This window comes from Mobula birostris, chromosome 25 (genome assembly GCF_030028105.1).
Source record: "Mobula birostris isolate sMobBir1 chromosome 25, sMobBir1.hap1, whole genome shotgun sequence".
Taxonomy (NCBI): Eukaryota; Metazoa; Chordata; class Chondrichthyes; order Myliobatiformes; family Myliobatidae; genus Mobula; species Mobula birostris.
The window spans coordinates 21460101-21478163 of NC_092394.1; the positions used below are offsets into that span (position 1 = coordinate 21460101).

The 18063-nt window shown below is 38.4% G+C and overlaps 1 protein-coding gene across 3 annotated transcripts in view; it reads right to left on the reverse strand.

The window, feature by feature from the left end:
* Positions 1–7865: 7865 nt before the first annotated feature.
* The window catches only part of LOC140187838 (protein phosphatase Slingshot homolog 2-like), a 145048-nt gene continuing 134850 nt past the window's right edge, over positions 7866–18063 (reverse strand). For all 3 annotated transcript variants that reach the window (XM_072243629.1, XM_072243628.1, XM_072243627.1), the window contains 2 exons: positions 15245–16106; positions 7866–13030 (listed from right to left, as the gene is read on the reverse strand). In XM_072243629.1, coding sequence (XP_072099730.1) covers positions 10937–13030; positions 15245–16106 — 2956 coding nt within the window. In that variant the 3' untranslated portion in view covers positions 7866–10936. The remainder of the gene's footprint in view (positions 13031–15244; positions 16107–18063) is intronic.

Genomic DNA, 18063 nt, shown 5'->3' on the forward strand with positions numbered 1-18063 from the left:
TACTTTTCAAAGCTCCAATTTGAAGGAAGGGTACCAATCTCTTCTCAAGACACCGCAGATTACTCTTACAGCCAAGAAAGTAGTCTGGTTTAGCAAACCCAACAAATAATAAGGTAACACACATCAGAGTTGCTGGTGAATGCAGCAGGCCAGGCAGCATCTCTAGGAAGAGGTACAGTCAACGTTTCAGGCCGAGAACCTGTAAGGCATGAAAATGCCCGAAGCTGGCCTCTCAGGTCTGAGTCAACGCCATCATTATCATCATCCTCTGGACCCTCTCCAATGCCAGTACATCTTTTCTGTCCTGATGAAGGGTCTCAGCCTGAAACGTCGACTGTACCTTCCTAGAGATGCTGCCTGGCCTGCTGCGTTCACCAGCAACTTTGATGTGTGTTGCTTGAATTTCAAGCATCTGCAGAATTCCTCGTGTTTGCAAAATAATAAGGTAAATAAAGACCAATATTTATTTTTGTGGTGTTGATTAAGCCAATAGCTCAAATTAAAACGTATTAGGTAGAACTCGGTGCCTGAGCCTTTTTATTGCGTTTCCACACATCAGTCACTGAGTATAATCATTTCTCGAGGTGTCTGCAGAACTGGGCCTTGTATTTCCTAATACAGTGACCATCTCAAAATTGCTTTTGCAGTTCTTGCGAAACCCTCAAAGCCATGCAGAATGGCCACCACACTTTTTTGAAACTTTAAATTAGAAAAATGTTTTTCGAAGGGATAACTATTGTCCAAAATGCTGCAACTACGCTTCTCTTTGCCTACTTGAAAGAAGTTTCAAGGCTTATTTGAAAGATGCCCTTCCTTACCATTACTCTGTGATACCAATCTGCTGCCTTGTGCTGAAATATCTGACGGGACTTGAACCTATGATTTTTTACTGAGGTTTGAGCACTATTAGCTGACCAAAAAACAATTATTCACTGTTCTTGCAATTTACCGCCCACATGCAGGTTTCTTCATTGGAGTTGCCTCTTTGGAATGATACATAACCGTTGTTGAATGATGTCTCAAGTTGCAGGGGTGTTAATATGCATAGCTAAACAAAAACAGGTTAGAGAATCAACAAGTGGAAGGCATAGATTTGACAGGGGTGAGATTTAATAGGAACCTCGGGAACAACTTTTATACACAGAGGTGGTAAATATGGAATGAGCCACCGGAAGAAGTGGTTTATGGCGGATATACCAACAACTTTTAAAATTGGACAGGCACATAGATAGGAAAGGTTTAAGGGCCAAATGGGACAAGGTTGGATGTGCATTTTGGTCATACCTAGTTGGACCTGAAAACAGTTTTATTCAAGTATGCATTTCTCTAGCGTGCTAAAAAAGAGATAATTTTCCTTAATCATTATGGAGTATCTACAATTACGGCCTTGGGGTAATCAGTGTTATTCCCTGAGTTTGATTAGCTGATTTAAAATATTCCATTTTCCTATTTTAATTGCAACCTCCTGGTTAAATGTGAAGACAGCAAGATTTGAAATTTCTGCTTATGCTGTTGTTGCTTTTGCTATTGTCCTGTACATCTCACCCTGATTTCCATTTTTACATTCATTCCTGTAAAAGTTTTTATGTTCCTTGATAATAGAATTTCAGTTCCTCTTTGCTTTTCAAATTTATGTTGACTTTTCTTTTAATATGAAGTTTTCTTCATATTGGCTCATACATTAACCACATAGACCAAAGGGGAAAGTAGCCTCTTTTCTACCCATAATCTCTTTTCGGATGCATCCATGGAGCCTACCATTGTTTAGTTCTTTCCTTCGAGGAGAACTTATTTTGCCTGCAGTACCTTTCGTCTGAACTGGAAAAAGCTAAAAAAAAAAGCTAAAAAAAAGCTAAAAAAAAAAAAAGCACTAAGTTTCAGAGGCATAGATGGACAAAACTGAAACATCTGTGATTTGAGGAAAAAGCTGGCAAGAATGAATGAATCAAATAGCGGTAATATGGTCTGAAAAGTGGCAGTAAGAGAATGAATGGAGGTTGCTGAAACATGAAATTTCATAGTGTCATTTGAGCCGTCTCTCATGCAAAAGGAGGCCTTTTAATCAAATTAATTCTGCTTCCAAACAAATTCACAATAAATTCAGGGAGTTTTGGCATTTGAACAGTGGTCAATCAGAGATGGGAGCCACAGGAGTGACTCACTCAGGTCAGCAAGTGTGCATTAAAAAGCAGCACTTCATGGGAGTTTTGGCATTCGAACAGCGGCCAATCAGAGATCAGGATTCATTAGCAGGTGCAAATTAAAATAAGGCAGGGGCATGTGGAGCAGCCTTTGTTAGAGTGGACAGTGTTAGATGGGGATTTTGAAGCTTTAGCAGCTCTTCAGGGCCTCAGCGAGGAGAGGTTTGAGGGAGAGAAGGCAGAAAGCTGTAGGTAGATTTGTTTTCAGTTTATTTATTATTTCCTTCTTTATAATTGCATAATTAACAGCAGTAAGGATGCCAGGCTGGATAGTTGAATACTCCTCTTATGGGATGTGGGAAGGCACAGAGAGATCCAGTGTCCCTAGTGATTTCACCTATAAGAAGTGCCTTCAGCTGCAGCTTCTAACACTCTGTGTTAAGGAGCTGGAGCTGCAACTGGATAAACTCCGGATTATGCAGGAGGCCAAAGGGGTGATGGGACATGAGAGATAGTTACACCCAGGGTGCAAGACCCCAGAAACTGGGTGACAGCCAGAAGAGTGAAAGAGGTTAAGGAGCCAGTGCAGAGTACCCCTATGGTTATCCCCCTCAACAACAGTTTACCACTTTAGATATTACTGGGAGGTGAATGAGGATGACTTTACAGAGGAAAGTCACAGCAGACAGGTCTCAGGCACCGAGTCTGGCTCTGTGGTTCAGATGGGATGGGAGTTGGGCAGGGGGGGGGTGGGGGAGTAAGAAGAGGCAAGCTACAGTGATAAGGGATTCATTAGGTAGGGGAACAGGTGGTTCAGTGAATGAAAACAAGAGTCCCAGATAGTATGTTGTCTCCAGAGTCCTCAGCATTCTTAAGCAGGGAGTGAGCAGCCAGAGGTTGAGGTCCATATAGTTACAAGGAGAGAAGATGGCAGTGCGACACAGCTCACAGAAGCCACTCCGGTGGTGATTTCTGTTATTTGTCAAGTTGGGTGCCGTGCACAATCCTGATTTGATGAGACGGACATGAGAGCACGGAGGAACATCTGGTGAAACTTCTGAAATGCCTGCTTTGCTGCTGCTGCTACTGTGTGGTCTGAAATCTCCGGAGGGGAAGGCCCCAAGTCCTCGGCTTTGCTTGTTGCTCAGCGGATGGGGCGGGGTCGAAGCGCTCGGCAGAGGATGGTGCTCGGTATCGAAGGGCTGGTCAGAGGCTCAAAGTTTTCGGACGGACTCAGTCCGCTGTGGTCGGGTGCTTCCAATGGTGCTGTGGCTCTTGGAGGTTCATGGCAGGGAGAGTTTCTCCCTTCTACTGTCTGCGTGAGGTGATGAGGCTATCGGGACTTTGGGACTTTTTTTTTTACCATGGCCATGGTCTGTTCTTTATCAAATTACCGTATTGCTTTGCACTGTTGTAACTATATGTTACAATTATGTGGTTTTGTCAGTTTTAGTCTTGGTCTGTCCTGTGTTTCTTGTGATATCATTCTGGAGGAACATTGTATCATTTTTTAATGCATGCATTTCAAAATGACAATAAACGAGGACTGAGTGTCCTCATAATCTAAATGACACAGGTAGGAAAAGGGACAAGGTTCTGTGAAGTGAGTTCAGGGAGTTAAGTGCTAAGTTAAAGACCATAAGATATAGGAGCAGAATTAGGCTATTAGGCTCATCGAATCTGCTCTGCCATTTTAGGAACAGAAAGGTTGAGGGTAGTGGGACTAGTATTCTGAGTTGCATATATTTCAATGCAAGAAATATTGTAGGAAAGGCAGATGAACTGAGGGTATCGATCAGCACGTGGAATTATAACATTGTAGCCAACAGCTCAAATTAAAAAGCATTAGGTAGAACTCAGTCCCTGAGCCTTTTCCTGTTTCCATACATCATTCACTGGGTGTAATCATTTCTCAACGTGTGCGCACGCAGAAGTGGGCCTTGTATTTCCTAATACAGTGACCATTTCAAAATTGCTTTTGCTGGTCTTGCAAAGCCCTTAAGGCTATGCAGAATGGCCCCCATGCTTTCCTGAAACTTAAAACTATTTTCTAATTTATTGAAGTTCTGCTGACCTACATAGGGCATTTGGCACAAAGAAAGGCAACTTGTTCTGACAAATCCATGCTGTCAAATATATCTCCACTGGAACTTCTTCATTCCCCACCCCCCCCACCCCCATCTCACACACACCTTACCTTATCTAAGTCCATATATTCAAATCTTCCATTGCAGAACAAATGTTTATGACTCAGATGTTGGCGACTCTGGAAGTCTCCAGCCCAAAGGGCTGTGAAAGCTCAGTAGTTAAGGGAATTAAGGAATTGCAGGGATATTACAGAAAAAGACTCTGAAAGGCTATGATCTTGAAGAACAATGTTAAGAGTTTCGAAAGATTAGATGTCCCTTTCTCCTTCACTTATTCAGTCTCCCCTCAACTATGCCTATACACTTAGCTTCCAACACAGAGGTCATGCTTTCCAATCTGATGAAGACTCTTCTGAATTTCTTGCCGTGTCGGATATGGTTCATTTCAATGCCGATAGTTTAATTTGTTTTTAAATAGGGTTTTCGTTTCCTCCTACTTCACATTTAATTACATTTTTAAGATTCCTTTTTCTTAACCCCAATTACACACTTCTTATCACAATCCTTGATTGCTTTCCTATGCTCTTTCCCTATTTAGCTTGCAAATTTTTGCATTATATTGCTGTCCAGTTTAACTCATTTCCATAGGGTTGCTTACTATTTTATGGTTAACCATCTTTTCTACAGTTCTATTTTATTTACTTGCCATAAACATTCCCCACCTCATTTTCCTGTTTGTATTCAGTCTGCTGTGTATTTTTAGGAATCCATCTCCCCTCTGCTGAAAGTCTTTACCTCATTTACATCACCAATTAGTTAGTGCCCATCCTGTCATTATTGCTTCATCCTGTTCCAGAACTGACAGCTGGGTCTCATGCAAAAGCAGCTCTTTTAGTCACATCAGTCTACTTCTCAATAAATTCACACTAAATAGCAGAACCTAGGATAGAACCCAGTGCCTGATGCCCCCCTCCCCCATGTTTCCATGTCATTCACTCTAGGCATAATCATTTCTCAAGATGTGTGTGCACAAGTGGGTCTTTGTATTTCCTAATACAGTGACTACACTTCGAAATTGCAATTGCTGGTCTTGAGAGCCTCCCTCCCCATCCCACCCCCCACCCCCCACCCCCCACCACCAAGGCCATGCAGCATGCTATTTTATTACTACATGCTTCTTTCCCTTCTAATTATATCAGTGTTCTTCAACATGAATGTCAAAGATCTGAGAAGGTCAAAGCTAGGAAAAAGGGTACATTTGTTAGGTAGCTTTGGGAACGAACATTTGCACCTAACATACCCTGTTCTTAATTATATTGGAAATGTTCAACCCAAGGGTTATATAAATATATTTAAAAATGTTAAAAGCACAAAGTGAGCAGCTCTATAAATCTTTGCAATTTTAATGTTGTGGATATCCGATTTCATATATGGGGGAAAAATAGTGATTTAGTATTTACTATATTTATCAACTACTATCCAATCATTACATGCATTTTTTTGAAAGTTGTTTTGTTAATATAGCCCATTTAATGACTTAGAATTTCTATGTTAGCAATACAGTGAAAATGCTCAAAAATCTATTAAACTACAATTACCTGTCAGTAGGTTTTCCATCCGAACCATTACTGAACTTGGCTCAGTATTTTCTCAGCATTTTTTTTTAATTTGACTGCTCCTGCTTAACACCCCAGTACAGTGGCAAATCAGTCTGGAAATGTTGTCCATACTACTTGGAATTCTGACCAAGATTAAACTCGATGTGCAGACGCATGGGAGCAGAGGTCTGCACTCTAAATATTTAATATCTTTGCTGCTAGGAATCTAGTGACAGGCGCTGTTAAAACTAAGCAGGATAAAGCAGTGAAAGTGCTTCTGCAGCCAAATATGAAATTCACAGAAATGGAGTTAGACAACTTCTCCTCTTCCACTCTCACCCTGAACACCGGCGTGCCTCAAGGCTGTGTGCTGAGCCCTCTTCTGTACTCCCTTTTCACCTATGACTGTGTTCCTGTACATGGTTCTAACTCCATAATCAAGTTCGCAGACGACACCACGGTGGTTGATCTGATCAGGGGGAAGACAAGATGGCGTACAGAGACGAGGTCCAGCACCTGGCTGTATGGTGTGCCGACAACAACCTGGCCCTTAACACCCAGAAGACTAAGTTGATCATTGTGGACTTCAGCCATGCTAGGAGTCACAATCACGTCCCCATCTACATCAATGGAGCTGTAGTGGAGCGTGTATCAAGCTTCAAATTCCTTGGTGTCCACATTTCTGAGGTTCTCACCTGGTCCCCGAACTCCTCCATCCTGATCAAAAAGGCGCAATAGCGCCTTTATTTCCTGCAGGGCATCAAGAAAGCTCAGCTCTGTCCCAGGATACTGACGGACTTTTACCGCTGTACCATTGAGAACATACTCACCAACTGCATCTTAGTGTGGTATGGCAATTGTCCCGTATCGGACCGCAAAGCACTCCAGCGTGTGGTGAAAACTGTCCAGCGGATTATTGGCACCCAATTGCCCACCACTGAGAACATTTACCATAAACGCTGCCTGGGCAGGGTGAAAAGCATTATCAAGGATGCATCTCATCCTAACCATGGACTTTTTACTCTCCTGCCATCCGATAGGCGCTACAGGAGCCTCCGCTCCCGCACCAGTGAGCACAGGAAGAGCTTCTTCCCTGAGGCTATGACCCTGCTGAACCTCACATCACAGCGCTAAGCAGTATTGCACCCATATTGTACTGTCTCAGTACTTCTATATTTGTGTGCTGTAGCACTTAGTTTTTAATTCATAGTTATTTTGTAAATAACACTATACTTTGCATTTCTGGTTCGATGCTAACTGCATTTCATTGGCTTTGTATCTGCACTCAGCACAATGACAATAAAATTGAATCTAATCTAATTTGTCAGGTTAGCTTTGATATTCTGGAAATGTAAAGCAGTGAATCATACATTTGTCCAAAAATAAACTATCAATTATACCTTTATCAGAACTGTGAATTATTAGAATAATTTAAGTATTGCAATAATATGGCTGCCAAGAACGGATTGTAAAATGAAGATTAGTCATTTTTTTTAAACTTTAGAGATCCAGTAATGCAATGACACTGACTCTAAAGTTTAAAGCTACTGAAAAATGATTAAGATTTCCCCCGTTATCATTTCCAAACTGATCGGATTGCTTGAAATTCATTCATTTTTGCACTGAGTTCATCAAAAGCGTTTCAGTGGATCTTTGTTAGTAGTAAAGTTCAGGAGGCTGACAAGAAGGATGTTATAGAGACCCAAATCTGGGAACAAGAATACTAGTTGTGCAAGTAGAGTACAAATCAGCACAGAACTATTATTCTGCAGGACAAAAACACTGGGTCTGAAGCGTTATACAACAATGAAATGCAGAGATTGTGCAATTGAAAAGGAACTGATGAGAGAAGGATGAAACCAGAGCAAGGCTCAGCGATGCTAATCAGAGGCAAATGGAATGGCTCATTGTACAATTCAAAACACGATTGTACTCAAAGTCATATGCAAAGTGTTAATTATTTCTATTTCGGATTTATAGTACCTCCATGTGCTATTCTGTCATTCACATTCCATTTACACCAAAAAATAAATCCATCCTCCAAAATAAAAATTTATTAATTTTGTAACAAGAACATTGTACTTCATACAACAGTGCATTACTTCACATTAAGCATCTTAGCACACTTGCAATAAAAATCTATTGTACAGTGGAATACCCCAAAATGAAAAATAGCATACGGTGACAACCTTACATGAAGAGTGGGTCCAGAGACAGAAACTGTATATTGTCAAATGGACTGATTAAGCTTCATGTGAGAAGTAAACCACAATATGCACAGAAGCTCAGGAATAAAGCAAAATTTTCATATGTTTCTAAATAATTTACCTCAAACGTTTTGTTTGCCAAATTCGTATGAAGGCACTGTCTTTACTTGTGCCAAATATTCTTTACGAATGTTTTTTATTGTACTTTGACAGGTGGTGCCATAAGGTTTATGAAAATGTACCACTGGATTTTTAAAAACTTATGAACTATGGTACATGTACTACCCTCTTACAAAAACAATAAAGAATGAAGCTTTATCCATACAACACATGCAGTCACATAATGTACATTGGTTTTAAAAAAAGTGTAAAAATCAGTTTCACAATTACAAACCAATGAATGAAAACTGAATGCCAAGGCAATAAACAGCACACAAGGTACATCTATAATTTAAGAAAATGTACAGCTCAAATGTTCACAATGTAAACAATAATAACCACAATTATAAAAGACCACATATAATTGCTTTGTACAAAAATGCCCTTTAAAAGTTGTTAACTGCAGTGGCTTAAAAATAATTTCCAACAGCAGGTTCCAAACTCATGTGACACCTGTGTTTGAACTGAGTATTAACTTGTTGTCTGGTCCTCCTATCAGATAATTTCACATGTTCCAGGCAAAATACATTAGGTTTAAGTCTGATATTCTCCTTAAATTTTAAATAGATGTAATTAAATAAAATATGGATTTAGGAGTATTACTAGAAGTATAGAAAGATTGAAATGTTTTTTTAAAATTGTACGATCCTGTACATCTCAGCCATATTTTCAAAAAGCTGATTCAATTACATGCTTATTCAGATTGGAATTTTAAATCAGATGTAATCAAGAATAGCCCAATAATGTAAATGTAACACAATTGGGTGTTTATTCTATTCGGGTATCAATGACTGCCAGAACATCAAAATAGGAGAGGGCTGGGTTGGGATAGAGGAGGAAGAGATGCTGGATTCAGCACTCAGACAAAGGAACAGGTAAAATGTGCCACAAGAGGACCATAACAGAATTATCATACTGCCCTACTTCAACAGTCATCTGATTGTAAATTAGTAAACGATTGAAACCAGCATTTATGTACTCTTGCAAAGCAGAGGAAGTTGCAGCAGTGTTTCAAGGAATGGAAAATTAAATGGGAAGAATACTTTTTTTTGCATGTTTAAGAAATGATTGAGGTGTCTATGACAGAAATAGGGACAAAACAAATAATACTAATTATAATTGGAATGTCAAATTCCACTTTTGTAATTTAAAGTATGATAAAAGCAAACAATTTTTAATATATGCTCCAAATCTTGTTTTAGAATTTATGCTTTCCCTGTAATAATTATTTCTCAAGATGATTACCATTTGCTGAATCTGGTAAAATAGCACTTTGCCAAGTAGGTGTCAGTAATTTAACATCTAATTCATTAAAAGGATACTTATTTCGAGATCACCCAGAGCATTTTTTTTAACAACTCCAATAAATGTAACTGTTTAAGTTCAGTTATTAATGCTTTAAAATCAGTCATTCATTCTAACATACAGAATATAAAAAGTCCTTACAGCTTTTACTACATCAAGAAAAATTGCACACTCTAGATATGATACATTAATATTAGTAGATTTAGATGAGAATGCAGGAAACAGTACTTGGGAAGGAGAATCATTACAAGACTACTGAAATCCTCAGCTTATTTTCCTAATATTTCCAGTACAACTTGAAGCTTGTGTATCACAGTACAATCAGATGTGCAGCAATATTAGTTTTAATAGTACAAATGCCTGTTGATACAAGGAAGACTCTAATGCTCTTGCCACTGTTACCAAATTGAAGTAGAGAGCACTTTGCAATTAAATTAATTCCAGTTTAAAGCAAGAATCCTAGTCCTTATCAAACTGTACTCCCAGGCAGAATGGAGATGCTATTGGGCAGGGAAGTGTGAACTTTATAAAGCACGAACAAAGATGGTGAATTTAGATCAACAGCTTTTAACAAAATACAAAAAAAAACCATATCAGCAATTTACAAAACTAATAAAAAATGTTTGTGCCTTTAAAGGGTAAATTTCATTGAAAAGGAATTCCCTATTATGGTTAAGATGAATTTAAGTCCTACAACAAGGATTGCTCTCTGAGCTGATATGGAAGGGTTTATGAAATGCTCACTGCAGTGTTCAAGTAATAATTCACATTAACCCTGAATGTAGACCATCTGAAAGGAACATGCAAACTAAGAAAATATGTAAACCAATTTCATTTTGATTGAAATTGAATCATTTTCAGCATGTTGAGAAGATTAAAATAAACACATCCAACAGTCTCTGTGTAGACCTGCAGAGTGAATGGATCGGTAATCTAAGCAAGCTTCTGGATATTTAGTGTGCATGGCCTGCTGCACTCCATTATTTCATAACCTTCAAGGGCTCGATGATCATGTTCATAAGATTACACACTTTTTTCTTAATGGGAGAGAGGGAATTCAGACTAAATACATTAAAAATGGCAAGAAATGCTAGGTATAAAAGTGACATTAAATGTGTACAAAATGAAATTTATCGCAAAGAGCAGCTTTTCCCTGATTTCAATTTAGAGGCATGTTAAACAGCAGAAAGGTTTTCTTAATTTCAAGCTTGTTCTGTGTTAGTTGGTGTGCTCTTTTAAATGGGATCTCATGGTTAAAGGATTCAGTTACATAATTTTTTTAAAAATTCAAAACCAACTACAGAAAGCCCAAAGTTCACATGCAGTCATCAACAAAATAAAACAAGCGTTTAACATATAGAAAACAAATCGTAAAGTGCATGTTCCTTTGAAAACACATCCGCCTCTTGTCCAGAAACCAACTAAGTTACATCTGGGAATTATAAAGGATAAGTTGTCTGCTTTTCCTCACTAGTTGCTTGCACTTGCTTTAATGGATGAATTCCATGGTGTTGTTGAGGTGCTATAGCTGTCAGTAGGGTGGGATAAGGTGCATCTGTGTCAGAAGGCTCTATGTGTGAAAGATTCTGCTTTGCACTCACCACTGAACTGTGTTGGGCTGATGCACTGTCTTTGGCATGATGTATTAGAGGCTCCTCTACAGGTTTGGTTTGTACAATACTCTCTGATGTTTCAAGTTCTTCTGTAGGCTGAGGGTCTTGGAGAATAGAAATTGATACACACTTTTTTTTGCTGGGCTCGTCTTCCACAGCACCTCCAGCTCTGATCTCACCTGTCCTTTCCACACTGCATGGTGTGTTCTGGCCAGAATCAGAAAGAGCTTGGCATGCCTTGGTTGGATCCAAGCTCTTAAATAAATCATCCCTTGAAAGTTCTAGGTAACCTAGTTTAGCAATAGATGCAGAACGTTTCATCTGTGATGGAGTTGTGAGGCCTGCTCGTCTTATCTTAGCTTCAATTTCCTCCCCCTGCCAATTACCAACTCCCAGGGTACTATTTAGATGATTTAGACTGCCATTGCTGGAGCTATGCTGAGGATTGTGATCAAGATTCGAGAAATTTAACATCTTTTCCATGTCCCTGATGCTTTCATCAAATCTGTTGAAACTTAATTCTAAATCCTGATGGGTAAGTAATGTGATGCAGCCATCTGTTCTTTGCAAGCAGGTCATTTCTTGGTTGACCTCTTGTATCTCTAAATGGACAGTTTCTTTCTCATGAATTTCAGTATCAGTATCTGTACTTGACACTGTGACACCTTCCAGGTGTAGGACGGGTATTTGATATTCTTGTAATGGCAAATGAGCACTATCACTATCAACTAAAGCAATTTCACATTCTAATGGGGTGTTATTAACCTCTCCCGAGGGTCTATCAAACTGGACAGTCATGCCTTCTGTATGTTGCTTCTGGGATAAACTTTCAGCACCCAATAATGGCAAAAGATGTGGGTGTCGCAAAGTATCATTTGTATGAACTTCTGACATTTTTAGATTGTTTGCAGACTGTCTGATGGCTTCAGTTCCCTTCACTGGAGTTTCATCTTCAATGGCAGGAAGTATGGCAACTTCATTTTCCTTCACTGTTGATTCATCTGAAATGGTCATCTTTTCTTCTCCTATATCACTAATGCCTACTTGCAAATTTGGCGATTTTAATATACGGGTATACTCAATTATCTCAATTTTCTTAGGAAGTTGGGCGTAAGAATCCAAATCCTCAGAAGTTTCAAAAGTATGAATTATCCTATGCTCCACAGTGTTCAAAGATCCACATTCAGCTTGCTCCTGTTCTACTTGTGATTGTACCAGGTTCTCCATCTCATTTAAGTTAATCTCTGGGGCTGACTCTTGATTCAGAGGTTCATTACACTTGAGTAACAAACATTCATCTTCAGTAATTCTTCCTTTCTCTTTATCTTTCAATAAGCACACTCCAGAAGAGATGTCTACACTCCTGTTCATAACCAAAAAATCATTAGCTGTGGTTCCATCAATCTTCGAGTTTTTACGGGCAGGTAATGCTGTTGTCACAGATGATTGATATTCCTGTTCTTGCTTTAATCGTTCTTCAAGCTCCTTGGTTGCACGTTTTACTGAGCCAGGACACCATTTTGCCACCTGTTTGTGACCTAGTATTTCATCTTGCACAGGTTCTTCGAAGGGTGCTACCTGGTAATCCTCATGACTCTTGACTGATACATTTACCTGATGACATCCATTTTGTTTAACTTCATTGTCATTATTTTCAGCAACTAAAGAGTCATTTGTACACATTTCGTTTACAGAACTGTCATTTTCAGAAGGCCATTGGAAATCTGCTGAGAGTTCATGAACTGTATTCCTCTTTGGCATTTGGATATGGCTACTGATGACACTCTCTGCCTTTGTTTGGCACAAGCCTGTATTCTGGTTGGACTCTATTTCCGTCACTATTTCTTTCACAGAAATAACATTTAACGACTGAGACCTGGTTAAGGAAGGCTTCTTACTGAATGTTGATACCGGATTCTCCTGTGGAAGAAGAAAATAAAATTACATACTTAAAATATTTACAGTATTATTAGCTCCCAATATGTGATAATGATCAATTTCTAAAAAAAAACTTCTGAACTTCACAAAATCTACACAAAAAAAATCCAAATTTAAAAACTACTATCTTAATTTGAATCTCCCTTTTTTCCATCTTATTAACAATATAAACATAAATGCAGATTAAAGCAAGAAATTTTCCAGATATGCTTCAAATTTGAAAATTAGTCATATAGTATTACAGAAGCAAAAACAGAAATTTCTGTAATTTTGTTGATAAGAGTGAATCTCTCAAATTTATTTTTATTTATTTAGAGATACAGTGAAGAATAGGCCCTTCTGGCCCTTCAAGCCATGCTGCCCAATAACCCCTGACAACCCCCATTTAACCCCAATTCAATCATGGGACAACTTATAATGACCTATGAACCTACCTGGTACATCCATGAAGAGGATGCCGGAATTAAACTCTGATCTGTAATAATGTCTCGCTAACCGTTACTCACGTCATATAGATGAGAATGAATGTCATATATGAATGAGAAATATAGTCTTTAATAAACATATTGGAGTTTACTGAGGATAGATAAAGGGAAGCCAATAGATTTAGTGCATTTGCCACATTTTAAGATCTAGCCAATAACAGCCAGATACAATTTTTTCCTGTACTTAAGCTTGCAGGGCTGTGCATGGAAAAAGTAGTTAAAAAATAAAACGGGGGGATAAGCAGGGAATTTTCACACTAGCATGGTCTAGTTAATGGAGTGTCTCAGGAAATCAGTACTGGGAATTTAGTTGTTTACAATCTTTATTAATGGCTTGGAAACATTGCAGCGTATCTAAGTTAGCCAAAGATGCATGTTAAGCAAAATAATTGAGGTTACAGAGTCTGTAAGTGGATATGGAAAGTAAAACAGTGGGCAAAAGAAAAATGAATTTTTTAAAGGGTGCGGTATAATTAAATGCTGGTGTTCTGAGAGATTTGGCAGTCCTCGTACAAAATAAAAATTGCAAGCAAAAGTAATCAAGGTTATGGTACTATTTTGCAAAGCAATAGGACAGCAAACTCCGCTATAGACAACTCCAAGCCTAGTTGCGAGTGTTGGGTATGGGGTTAGCAACCCCATCCTGTAAAAATCCAGTGCTTGCAGGAGCTCCAAAGGCCTTGTCGCTTGGAGAGGATAGACCTGGGGAAAACTTGAAGGACTGGCCTGAGACAGAGAACCCTGGCAAGCTGCTGTCAGTTGCCTTTGTCCCAGTCGGGTTGATGGGCGAAGAAGAAGAATGGGATAACAGACCAAAGGACTTCCACTACATTGGGGCTTTGGAGAGTCTGGAGTGAGAGTACATATGGTTGATCTTATTTAAGGTAGGATATATTTGCCTTGAAGGCAATGCAGCAAAGGTTTACAAGATTAATTTCTGTGCTTGGACATAATGTGATGGATTGTTTATGAACACAGGGAATAATCGAAGTTATATCCATTAGAGACAAAAAGAATGAGAGCCGATTTCATTGAAATTAAGGATTCTTAAGGGGCTGGATAGGGCAGGTTTTGCAAGGTTATTTTTGTAGTAATAAGGATTCAAGGACAATGAGAATCATTCTCAGACTAAAGGCATCAACCACCTCAATGATACAAGGAGGAATTTTCTCTCTTGAAATGGTTTATGAATCCATGAAATTCTTCAACACAGTACTAACTATTCAGTATATTTAGGCTTTGAGGGGAAAAAAAAAGGTGACAGTGTTCAGGAAGAAGTTACAATCATGACTAAAGATCAGATCAGCTACAATATAATTGAATAGTGGAGCACATTCAAGAATTTATCCCCATTCTTATGTCCCTGCACCTGTAGGAAATAGAATCAATGTGTTCCATATCTGTCCATAAACCTGGAAGGAATAGAATCTTAGGATATGAATCCACCCCAGAATGCTGAGACCCTTTTCTAGGAAAAGAAACAGCAAATCTCTTAGATTTCTTTCATCATTCAGGTCGCCAAAACATTTGAAACCTATATTTGAAAAAAGAGAGAACACAAAACCTAATGCATGTAAGCTTAATTCAAACAAAAGTGAAATTGGCTCTGGGATAAGGTGACCCTTTGCAATGAAATAAATAAATTTTTGCTTACTTCATCTGTTTTTAATTTTGATATCATATAGTTTCAAAATGCACCATTTTTTTTTACCTCATTAGATTTTCCATCAATATCTGTGCTCTTCTCTCTTGCATGGGGAAAGTTATCGACTGACATCTGTCCCAGAATATTCTCAATTTGCTGCTCTTTGTCAAGGCTCTCTGGAGCAGGTGTTTTTGTGGCACAGTATTTTCCTCCTCCAAGCTCTTCAGCTTTTGAATGTGATTGGACTCGAGTCCCACCCTCCTGTGAAAGCTCAATAAATTTTTCTCTGGCACTGAAGAAGTCAATTCGATCTGCATTGCGGCCACACATTCCAGCATCTACATTGGATGCTGAGGCTGAAGGAACTAGTTCTGATGAAGCTATGTGATCTTGCAGTGGAGGTCTAGTTTCAAGTAATGGTGATAAAATGCAGTTTGAGTTTAAATGAACATCTCCTTTTAATTCACCATCTAAAGCAGTCAATAGCACAGGACATTCAGGGGAAGAAGAAAGTTCCTGATGTGTCAAGGCTGGTTTATCAGCGTGACAATGTTGAAGAGAACGTGTATCAGCGGTGATGTTTGCACAACTTTTAGTGGTGTCACTGGTGGTTACTACCATTGGCATGGATGCTGAAGAAATGTTACTCTGCAAGGGATCCAGGTTACAGTTTATAGGTATTTCATTTTCTGCATCAATACCAAAACTTAATTCAATTATTTCCTCATTAACTCCAGGTAAAATTGTATCAGAGGTGTTTAAATATTGGTGGTTATATAAATGTTCAGCAAGTGGATCAGTTGGCATTTCTGTAGTCGAGGTGCTGTCCCTTCTATTTAAGTCAACAGTAGATTTATTAATACGGTCACGGTGGTCAGAAAGGTCGCTGTCAGAGTGTGACCGCCACAGTTTATTGTGCCTCTGTTTGCTGCATTAATTAAAAACAGAAAAAATAAAATTTAAATTAAAGCACCTCACTACGAACATATTTTACATAATGCAGAATGAGGCTGTAAATCACATTCAAGCAGCCCAATCACCTCACAAACATCTAAGAGGTCATGCCTATTACAGTTAAAAATACAAAATTCATTTTATTTCCCTAATGGTAGCCAATTACCCCAGAAATCTTAAAGATGTTTCAACTACAAAAATTCCTTTAATTCAGAGTTAGTACTGATGAACTACGGTATCACTTTGCCCACAATCTCTGAATAGCAGCAACATGACTAATTCATTTTTTCCAGGAATTTGATGAGGAAGGTTTCCCTCAAAACCCTGTCCACTACAACATACACACATACAGAAATTCAGTTCAACTTTCATTATTTGAACACCACTAACTGTATTCCCCTTGAACTGAAATTTCAAAGTGTGCAAATTATTCAGGGACTTGTTGCTACAATTTTTCAGACCAGAGGCAAAAAATAATTAATCTCAAACTAACAATGGGGCAAGAAAAATAATGGTTGAATTATGGATACAATATAACCTAATCAGTTAAAAAAAACTAAAATATCTTGATGTTAAATTTGGAGAATCTCTAAACATTCTGCCTGTTGCTCCCCACCCTACATTTTCTAAGCAGCTGAGGAACTGTGGGAGAGGAGGAGAATGAAGACAGTTTCAAAAATATGTACTACCATACTTCTTTGTAAAATTAGAATTCAAGCTAAATTTGAAAGGGAAAGGGAAGCAACCTTTAAATCAGCCATCGTCTTTGCACAACGTTCAGCAGGAGGGAAATATTATATACATGCCTAATCAGAGGGCTGAAATTGACCCACTAAAAAGCATTTCTCATGTACCACCAGTGTTGACCCCTTTATAGAATACCGTCTGAATCAAACAAAATAAAGCAAGATCATCCACTCAAGTGCTGCAACTGCTACTGGAAAGGTGTAAATAGATTGTGTTACACCTAAATACGTTTTTGTGTACAGAGATGCTTTTGAACAGACATAAAACTACAACACATTCAAATGAAACTCCCTTCATACATTAAAGGCCAGTGCAATCTGCAATATTGGGAACCATTTTTTTCCGATAATTTCTGTTGCAAAGCAATTAAAGGGTTTATATTTATGAAAAGTGGCAAAGCTGATATGCAGACGTCCTGTCAAACATAAATGCAGCAGTTCATGAATTCTAGCCTGTGATTTCAAGAGGACTTGTTTGAAATTGGCTTTTTGGAAGAGAGTATAACATTCAACATTAATTCATTTATGTTGCTATGATAGGTTCCCTCCAATTCTCACATATCTGCGAACCACTTTCCTTTTCACACCAGTGCCGACATTATCCTATTTGTTGTTGGGAGAATGATTTGATATCATATTTGACATTCAAAACAAAAATCTAATACTACTATTTTGAGCAGATGATCTTATCATTTTCCAAATCTCACACCTTGTGATGTCTCAAACTCAGGAACAGTGTGTGTATGTGTATGTTGACAAACATAAAAAGGAACAAGCAGAAGCAAAGGCATATGATAAACATCAATGTCATATCACATTTCTCTTCAGTCATGGGTATAACAAACAGTTGTTTGGGTTCTGAGTGACACGATGGTTTTGGAACATCTCCAGTATTGTACAATTCAGCATAATCTAAGCCATTATAACAGTTCAGATTTCTTAACAACAGATATGGTAACCATAATTCTGGGGAAAAAATTGTAAAAGCTAAGCAAAAGGATATAAACTTAAAATATTCTAGATGTTGCTACAATACTGCTACATTGTCACCATCTTATTAAATAGAGGCAGTCCTTAGTTCTGTTCCTGAGAACTGTCCTTGCATCAGTTTCTCCTTAAGTCAGAAACATGCATTTCTAGTTACTCATATTGTATTACACTACACGCAATTGCTATAATCATTTC